This window comes from Vigna umbellata, chromosome 8 (genome assembly GCF_029865625.1).
Source record: "Vigna umbellata cultivar VRB3 chromosome 8, Vumbellata_1.0, whole genome shotgun sequence".
NCBI classification, from domain to species: Eukaryota; Viridiplantae; Streptophyta; class Magnoliopsida; order Fabales; family Fabaceae; genus Vigna; species Vigna umbellata.
Window position 1 is genome coordinate 5,291,420 of NC_142172.1, and position 10,853 is coordinate 5,302,272.

The 10,853-nt window shown below is 32.6% G+C and overlaps 1 protein-coding gene across 1 annotated transcript; it reads left to right on the forward strand.

Moving 5' to 3' along the window:
- Positions 1-528: 528 nt before the first annotated feature.
- On the forward strand, positions 529-4,247 carry LOC124827401 (uncharacterized). The gene is made up of 3 exons (XM_047300452.2): positions 529-1,337; positions 2,580-2,751; positions 3,514-4,247. The coding sequence occupies exons 1-3, from the start codon at positions 660-662 to the stop codon at positions 4,011-4,013; spliced, it is 1,350 nt and encodes a 449-aa protein (XP_047156408.2). The 5' UTR covers positions 529-659; the 3' UTR covers positions 4,014-4,247.
- Positions 4,248-10,853: the final 6,606 nt, after the last annotated feature.

Sequence of the window (10,853 nt, forward strand, 5' to 3'; positions counted from 1 at the left end):
GTGTCTCAGTCTGTTTTAATTTTCAAGTAATTTAAACATGTAAAAGGATTTATAAAAAATGTGTAAAAGGATGCTTTACATTTGTTAAGAATTTTCCCCAAAAAATATGATTTCTTTATAATTAAAATAAATATATTAAAATACGAGGTGTAACGATAGTTTATGAATTATATAAAAAGATCACATGTGCATGTATCAAAGAGTGGATCAGGAAGCCTTCTCTTATGTACATAGATACACCTCACACTCACATTCACACTTACATTTTTTTCTCTCTCAGGACCAGTCAAAAAAGAATAATATTTATGAAATTATATTTGAAGTGAGTGGATTATTACTCTAAAACTTTAGTACAAAATGATGGACAGTGGTAGGAGTTAGACTTTTTTTCCTAGTTCAAATTACTCTGATGAAACCACAGGAAGTTACCAAAAGAGTAGAACCACACAAAAGAAATGCAAAGCAGAACAGTAGCAGTAGCGTATTATCTCTCCCTCTATTATTATTTAATAATAACAACACCATTTCACTCTCTCCCCTCCTTCTTCCAGTCCCTACATTTGAATCACCAACTCCACTTTCTCTCTCTCTTTCTCACATTCTCTCTTATTTCTACCAAACGCGCTTCCCAAACCCCAAACCTAGCTACTTCCTTAATCATGGCCGAGAAGCACTTGCGGGACCTGCTTCTGGAGGACCAAGAGCCCTTCCTTCTCAAACACTACATTTCGGAACGACGTGCCCTCCTCAAAACACCTTCCCCAAACACAGCCATAACCAAAAACACCTCAAACTCAAACTTCCCACTTAACAAATGCCTCCTCTCCTTCCACAACGCTACCAAATCTCCACTCTTGGAATTCGCGCCGCTCACCAAGAAGCACAGTCCCCTCAGACCCTCCAACGCCAAAACCGCCACGCTCCTCCTTGAAGCCGCCCTCAGAATCCACAAACACGCCAAACCGAAGCCAAACAGGGCCTTGGGCCTCTTCGGCTCGCTCTTCAAAAAACTCAGGAGCCAACGGAAGAGGGGACAGATAAACGATGATGTTGTTGGCGTTGGGTTGGTGGGATCCTGCGAGGGCAGACTCAGCAGCAGTGGCTTGTGGTCGGAGAGCGAGAGCAACGAGGACAAGTCTTTGGACTTGAAAACTTGTAGTAGTGACCACTCCTTCGATGACTCCGTCGAACAAGAGATTCAGTTCCTCAACTCTCATGATCTCTTCTTCTGCCAAACCCCTTTCCGTTTCTCACTCCGGCAGATCCCCGACTACTCCCCCGGCCGCACGCCGGAATTCTCTTCGCCGCTCGCCTCTCCCCGTCGCCACCCAACTCAGGTTTCTCCTTTTTCATATTATTCATCTGCCAAATGCTTTAAACATCTTTTTGTTCTCAAATAATAAAAATTCTTTTTTCTATTCTTCACTGAACTTATATGTAAAACAAATACCACCCATGTTCAATGTAAAGTATTCATTTATTCTAATTATATGAAAAGTTATCATTTAAAATGCAAGACTTGTTTTAGAATGGAAGTATTTCTCATTTAACTCAAATCGATCTTGGTTTTATAATAGTATATTCCAAATTTTTGTAACTCGTGATTTTATAAATTTAGAATGATTTTAATTTGTAATAAAAATGTTTCAAGTACATGCATACACTGCAAAAGCTTTTCACCAAATTATTACTTATGTTATTAAAAGCACTTTTCAGATTGTAGATTTTTTTTTCCATAAAAAATCTACGTATTACCTTATAAAATATTTATATTTAGATTACAGTCCAAAAAAATAAGCTTGATAGTTTCTCAATGCTATCAAAAATTTGATCAGATATCATAATTTATATTATAATTGAATTTAGTACTACTGATAATTTTTTTGAAGAATTCAGAACATTTTAATTAAACTATAATTCCAAAATAATAATAATAATAATAATAAGGAATTGAACTGGTCTTATTGGCTCTAGGTTCAACTCGCCGATTTGACTCGGTGGTGTGGTGAGTTTGGAGCACCGAGTTGTGCTCGTGAATTAACCATGATAGTTCGTGGTGTTTTTTTTGTCGGCAAATAGGATCTGCATTCGGGGTCTGCAAATATTGCCGGAACTTTTCCTACAAAGACGATTTTACCCTGTGATTTTTCCTAAATTTGTTAAATATTTCGTGAAGCAGAGGGTCACGCAGGTTAATTTAATTTGGATTTTCTGTGTTGTATTTTTCGTCCAGGTGTCTACATGCAACCTTCTCGATTTTTCCTTTTACTTTTTGGGGTTATTCGGTAAAAAGGAAAACCCCTTTAAAAGAAGACTAATCTTGTTTTTGTTTGTTCTATTGGGATGAATTATTGGACCCCCGACATTCGGTTTTCTAGAAAAATAGTTTCTTGTTTGGATTTTGGATTACATTAATAGAGGAGTGGGTACCAAATCATAAAAAAAAGGAAGTCAACAACCCAATTATGAAGCAAGTGTTAGTCTAAATCCATGGGCATTATAAGAATGATTAGGGAATTATGTTAACTACCCAATTACGAAATATTCTAAGTATGGTGGTTATGATTTTTTTCCCACAGGACAATGAAGTTAGTAGTGGTGATGGCGTCAACAAATTTCAATCTGGCGAAGAAGAGGAAGATAAAGAACAATGCAGTCCAGTGTCTGTTTTAGACCCACCCTTCGATGACGATGACAACGACCATGGAGAAGATGGCTTTGATTTGGACTGTAACTATGCCAATGTTCAAAGTACGTTAATGTTTTAATATATTTTCTTGGTTTATTTTCCACCGTTTTATGTTGTATGGTCGTTTTCCATCAACATGCCATCGTACACGCTTCTTCAAAATTCATTGTCTGTTACAAAATACCATAAGGGGGGCTATGTTCTTCCTATCATCTCTCCCAATGCCACCTATCCTTGTGGGTTCCATCCCCCGACATGCATTCGCATTCAATTTGAAATTGCCCTACTCTTTCTTCACAACTACACATTGCTACCACTCTCCTTTATAAATTTCAACATGACCCACAAATTTTTTTCCTGTCAGAAAGACCTCATACTTCCATTCAATGTGCTGCGTAAGGTTTCTGCAACTCAACACCATTCAAGTATAATAATTTTTAATTTGCCGAAAACCAAACATTGTCACACATTATAGTATGATTCATTATTTTATCTAATGTGTACAAGAGTGGCATGGCATGAAGAGAGCGTTTTTGTTTGTCTCGGTCAGTACCTATGCCTCAACACCAATTTAGGCCATCCTATACTTTATATGCTTCAAATAGCTGCTAAAACTCTTTTGTTCGTACTTATTGCTGTTTATCCATGCTGAGTTACTTAAACAGTGAACTTGAAATAGATGTAAAAGGTTGTTGTCAGTTCTGTACAGAAAAGAGATTGCTGGAATATGATCTGTTTGCAATGAATGTCTACAACCACTTTTACAAAATTAACTGAATGAAGATGTTTATATTGATTTTCTCTTCTTTGTATTAAATTTTCAGGAACTACGCAGAATCTACTAGACAGGCTCCGTAGATTTGAGAAACTTGCAGAGCTAGATCCAGTGGAGCTTGAGAAGAGGATGTTAGACCAAGAAGATGAAACATTTATGGAAGAGGATGATGATTACGGTGAGAGCGAAAGAAAATGTGGTGAAGAAAATGTGGTTGAAATCCTGAGCCATTCAAGAGTTGATGAGAAGCAGGAAGCAGCTGAGGACCTTAAGAGACTGGTTTATGATCTGATCTTGGAGGAAGAGACAGAAGCGAGTTGCTCAGAAGGGAGGAACACAGTGGTGATGAGAAGGGTTTGCAGGAGGCTGGAGTTATGGAAGGAAGTGGAGTGCAACACCATTGATATGATGATTGAAGAGGATTTCTGCAGAGAAGAAGGTTGTTGGAAGAAAAATGGTGAGCTCAGAGGGGAGCTAGTTCAGGAAGTTGAGCTTGCAATCTTTTTCTATCTAGTGGAGGAACTTTCAGAGGAATTAGTATGTTGTTAGTGTGAGAAAATTTTGAAGCAGCTCAAGAATTTAGAATGAATGATTATCTTTATTCTTTTTCACTAGAAGGTTACAATCTAACTTGCAACTTATTTGAATAGGCTAGTTAGATAAGAAGAGACCCAAAAGGATAATTTGGATGAGGGAGAACTTGGGAGATATGTACATGATTGGTGTATGTAAATCACCTTTAGTAGTTAAGAATACTATAATTTTTGCACTTATTCATCCTCACCCATTAATCTACTTAGTAAAAATAATTTACCATGTTAACAATTCTTTTTAACAATTTTTAGACGAATTATAAGTTACCACTTAGGCTGTAATAAAAAGGTTACTAAAAAAATTATTAAAAAAATATTTTCCTTGATAATTTATCTTCACAGACAACCTTAACAAATGATAAAAGAAACACATCTTCTATTGCAGGTACTTCTTATCCTTGTTAAGGTTTTCTTTTTTTTTTTTTAAAACCTTTTTACCTAAATAAGATAAGTATACCCCAAATTACTTCTAATCACAATAATTACATATAAATAACTTAATTAAATAAAATAAAAGTAACAATTAATTAGCAAAAGCATAACAAATATGTTACATCAAAATGAGAGAACAAAAATTATATATATATATATATATATATATATATATATATATATATTTAAAATCTCAATTGAAAGAAACAAATAATACACATTTTTAGGATAATTACAAAAGTGGTAGTAGTACCCTGTGATTGAAATTTTAATTATTAATAAGAAAAAAGGTACAATAGATATTATATCATTAACATTAATGGATTTTATCTCATAATATAGGATTATTAATATTTATAACTATAGAGAGTGGTTTGAAATGGTGGAATTTGTCTTCCAAATTAAGATGAAGAAAATGTAAGAAAGTTTGTGGTGAGAGAATTGACTGTAACATTCATTCTAGGGCCAATGATGTGGTTAGACAATCTTGTCACACGAACATTTTGAAAACGACTAATGAGGTTAATCTCTGTTTTTGTCGTATTAATTTTCTTTCCCGAGATCTCTGATGTAGTAATTGACAAGCTAACTTTGTTCTTTCTTGATTATTACTTTTTCTTTTTTCTATGTGCTCACGCTTGTGAAACTCGCACGAGTTAAATTTTTTTTCCAAATTATTTATAATTTTAGGTGAGATTAATTTATCTTCACATGAATCATATATATACCCATATGTTAAATATTAAGCTCAACTACCATAATAATTATTCAATTGTAAATTTAATGAACTAGACTATTTTAGTAAACTCGAACAGATAAACATGTATTTAGAGTTAGTCTTAATCAGTAAAAATTATTAAATTAGAGACTATTTAGGATCCAAGAGTTAGTCTCTTTGATTATTATTAAAAAAAATTATTAATTTTCAATTATTAAAAGTATTAGTTTAAATTTTCTCAAAAAAAATAGTAGAGTTCATTGAATGACAGATATATAATAAATATTAAATAGAACTGAATTAATTGTAATTTGCTTATATTTATTTCTTGTGATTATTTGTTTCATATATTTAAGTGAAAAAGAAATAACACAATTATGTCAATAATTACCTTCTCAGAAGATTTGAATAGTTATCTTTAGTAATAACTTCTCAAACTACTTTGAAAATAACTCATTTGCATACTTGGATTTTAATACTTTTCTAGAGACATAAAAGTTTGTTTAGACAGATTTCTCCAATTGAGATGAGTTCTCCATAATTTAAAAACACACTCATATAACCCTTTTATAAAATTGCATTTTGTACAGATTTCACCCTCATTTTTATTTTAATTTTTCTTTCACAAGTCTTTATAAAAAATCCCCATATAAATAAGTATAAAATAAATTGAGAAATAAAATAAAATAAATTACACTCTCAAATTATAATAAAATAAAATTCGATTTAGTTTATTGAAATAAAATATCTAATCATGTGTTAAACATGATTGGTTATAGAGAAAAAAAAGTACTAAAAAAACCAATAAAAAAAGTATTTTATGTTATTACCTTGTTCAAATAGTTTGAATTGATAACAACACACAACTAATGTGATAAATATTTGCAAAGGTGGAATTTTATTGAGATATTATATTACACATAACATTTAGAAGAAATACCTCCTACACATAAGAATCATATTTTGAGAAAGTTTTCTTCCAAACTTTATGTGGCTAATATTATTTCAAAAAAAAAAAGAAATATATATATATATATATATATATATATATATATATATATATATATATATATATATATATATATATATTTCGGGTGTGAGATTAAGATCACAATCAAATATTCCTTCAAACGGTTTTTCCAAGTCATTTCGCGTCGTTTTAGACATTCATTGTTAATTTCTTCTAAGTTTTTGGTGTTTAACCTTCAAGCCGTGCGAACGACTTTATGTCAAAAGCACTCCAATGCTTAAATCTGTAATTTGGTCAATCGATTATCAGAGTAAAGTCTTAAATTCACAATAAATGCAACCACATATTTTCTTACATTACCTCAATATTTATAGATTTTGAAATTGATTTTTAATTAGGATTGGTCTAATCATGGCCCAACAGTTGATAAATGTGTTTTACTGATTTATTGAGTAGTCGTTTGGTTTGCATGAACTTGAAATTAGAAATAACCCTCTCACGTAAATGTTTTTTTAGAAACATTGACCATTTGGTCAATTATATACCTGTCGGTCATGCGGTACACAAGCCTCTCAAGCCTGAGTCGGGAGTAACTAACGAAGGGGTTTGTGTTGTTGGTGGGTCCCGAACGCTCGGTTTTGGCATTTGTGAGTGGTCGCTTGATCCTTTCTTGAAAAATGACCATTGGTTGAATCTGTTTTAATATATTATTATTATATTGCAAAATATGAAAACGTTGTATTGCAACGTTAGGTTTGGCAATGTTAACATTTCTTAATTGACAACGTTAACATTTTAAGAGCAACGATCAAAATTTTAATTGCTGCAACGTTAAAATTTTTATGATTTTTAATTTCTTTTATTTAATTGATTCTTCCCTAGCTCTATAAATAGAGAGTTCTTCCTCCATTCTAAGACACACCAAATTCAGTCTTTCTCATTCTCTTCTCTTCTCTTCTTAGTTTCATCCTCTTTTCCCCTCCTAAAATATTCTGGGTTATTTTTATACTATTTTAGATCCTTGCTAGTTTTGAGATCCTCAAAAATTCTGAGAATTTTTTGTTGTATCCGTGGATAAGTCCTTAAGGACAGTGAATCTACACGCCTAAGGAAATACTGTTTTGTCAGCTTTCTACAACAATCTTAAGGACTTATGGCTGACGTCAACAACATGCCTTCAGAGAGCCAAACCATTGTTCCCAGAACCCAGACGGCCTTCGCAAAATCACTTTCGGACGTGTCAAAAATCGAGGTTTTCTATGGACAAAACTTTCGGCGTTGGCAAGAACGCGTATCCACCTTTTAGACATGTATGGAGTTGCTCCTGCTCTTTCATCTCTAAAGCCCGACTACACTATTCCTTCAAACTCAACTTGTTAAAGAGTGGACTTACGCGAACAAGGTATGCCGACACACTCTGCTTAGTGCACTTTCTAATGATTTGTTCGATGTGTACTGCTCCTACAAGGAAGCAAAATACATTTGGGACTCGTTGATTCTCAAATACACTACTGAAGATGTTGTCAGACAAAGTTTTATTTTAACACTATTTTCTCAACTTTCATTCATCTTGACTTGAAGGACACATATTTCATGTCTGGAGGATCGACTTATGTGGTCATGCAGAATATGATGATTTTTAAAGGATAAGAATATTCAATGCTTCTTGTATTAATTATTTGATACTTCTTGAAGACTTTGTCTAGTATTGTAGTCATCATCTTCTTCTTTGTAGTGAATGTCTAATATTTCCTCATCTATTTTTGTTATTTATGCTTTAATTATGACTTATATCTTGAAATGAAAACTATTAAGTATAAGCTTTTGGTTTAAACTTGTTACAAATTTAATAAATACTTTAGACAAAAAAAAATATTGTTCGTTATCATTAAAAATTTCTATAAGACGATAGAAGTTAAAATACTTCAGACTTTATCTTATACTAATCTAACTCATATTTGTTTTAACATTATTTATTACATAAGTTTAAAATGAGTTTATAAAATTTAGTCATGAACATGAAAAAAAGTAATTAGTTACATAGACAACATAAGTATATTTGTATATTGATTGATATTGAGTGAAGTTCATAGAACAAATTGGAGGAAATTATTTTAAACAATGTTTGAGAATTAGATGTGATAAAACATGGAGTAACAACACAAAATTATTTTTGTGTAAGCAATGTTGCCCATAGTCACGTCTTCATATAAAGTGAGATAGGATGTGTCTATGGTTGCTATTTGATAGTGTTTAAGTGGTTTCTTGCCTATTAAAGAGTTTTATTATTTTAAGGTGAGTTAGGTTATAAGAAAACATATACAATCTTACATGTAATAGAATTCTAGAATTTGGGGTTGATTTTTTATTATAAAAAGTTGATGTACCTTTTTAGATTATAAAAGATTTGATGTAGCTTTACAGTAAAATAGAAAAGAATATATATTTTTTGTGATGTCCTCTGTACCTTACATTTCTTATAATATTTTAATGCATTCAAACTTCTTTCTCTTGTGTTGCATGTATTCAAACTTAAAAACAAAATAACTGTTTTGAAAAAATGTCTATTATTTTAATTGCAAAATATATTGAGAATTATATATTTAATTATCATTAGTTTAACTTTCCTTTGTGGTGGGCATATATATTGAAAGTATTTACGGATTGAATTGGTTAAATTTTGTAAAACTTCATTATTTAACCAATTAAAAACATAGAATTGAATTGAGATGAATTGAGGCTTTTTATTTTTAATATCAAATTCAAGTCAACTAAACCTACTTTTGAATTGTTTTGATTGAGTTGATTGGATGAATATGTTAAAAGATTTTACTTCTTTCAAAAGTTATTATTTTTAAATATTAAATTAATAAATAAATAATATAATTTTTACAAGATCTAGTGTTAATTCAAAGTTTTGAGTAAATCAATAAGGAAAATAATAAATTTATTTAAATTAATTCTAAGATATATACAATTTCTTCAAAATATGGTATAAGATTCTGCTTTGAATTGAGGTCACTATGTAACACTGCTAAATGAGGTATGTATAAAAATCGAACAGAGCAATGGAATTTTATTGAGAAATAAAGTTGTCTCAATACAAGTAATACGTGGCTAACAATGAAAATGACAAATGCAGAAAATAAAACTGCATGAGTCATAGCTGAACCATGATGTGTTCCATTCCTGTAAAAGAATAAAGGAAAGGAACTTAGAGAATTATCCACATTGAAATCAGAGAAGAATAATCTGAAGAAAAAGTGATTGCAGAAAGGACTATACCACCGACTAACTATTCCTGAATGAAATCCCTCCATTTAGTATTTCCTCTCCTCTCATGTGTCCCTTTGCGCACTCTCATGCCTTCATCTTTGTTTGACACGTGGCCACTAGGTGTAACCGCTTCTCCCCCCTTAATACCGTCATGCTTTAGGCGCGTGACAATACTCCCATCTTGAATAGCAACCTTGTCCTCAAGGTTGAAGTGAGGGTATGCTTTCTGTACTTCTTCAATGGCTTCCCATGAATTGTCTGCGTCATAAAGCGAATTCAATTGTATCAGCACCTCGGTTACTTCTCGTCTGTTTCTGTTAACCACTCTTTTGTCCAGAATCTGATAAGGTTGCATGATTGGTCCCACTTCAGTAGTAGTAAGAGGTAATGGAAAATATGGTTGCTTAGGATCTCCATGAAATTTCTTAAGCAATGAAATGTAGAACACTGGGTGTATTTTTGCGGAATCTGGGAGTAGGAGTTTGTAAGCTACCTTGCCAATCTTCTCAATAACTTTAAAAGGTCCAAAGTACCTTAAGCTCAACTTTTGATTCCTTCTCAGGGTCACCGAATGTTGCCTGTAGGGTTGTAATTTCACTAGAACAAGATTCCCTACTTCCAAGAAAACATCTCTTCTTTTCTTATCCGCTTGCCCCTTCATATAATTCCGAGAATGGTGAAGCTTAGCTTTTAATTTCTTCAATAAAACATCACGGTTCTTTAAGCTCTCTTGTAGGTCTATGGGGTCATTGTCACTATGCTCATATTTAATTATAGTTGGTGGTAACTTTCCATAGACCGCTTGGTAGGGAGACATACCAATACTATGGTGAAAAGATGAATTATACCAAAATTGAGCCCATGGGAGCATCTCCAGCCATTTCTTAGGATGATCAAAGACAAAACATCTGAGATACATCTCCAAAGTTCTGTTTAAATTTTCGGTTTGGCCGTCGGATTGAGGATGGTATGATGAGCTCATGGCTAAAGTGGTGCCTTGATACTTGAATAATAACTTCCAAAAATTGCTGATGAAGACTCTATCACGGTCAGACACAATGGATTTTGGAAAGCCATATAATTTGACAATATGTTGAATGAAAGTTTCAGCTACAGTTTTGCTATTGAATCCTGTCTTTAATGGAATAAAGTGCGCGAACTTTGAGAGTCTATCAATGACCACCATGATATTGGAATAACCTTGCGAAATTGGTAAGCCAACAATGAAATCCATAGCAATGTCTTCCCAAATTAAGTTTGGAATTGGTAGGGGCTGCAACAGACCAGCAGGTAAACACTAAATGACTTTAGCTTGCTGGCAAATAGAGCATTCCTTCACAAACATCCTTATATCTTCCCGCATTTTAGGCCAGAAAAATTGAGCACTCAATCTGGCCATA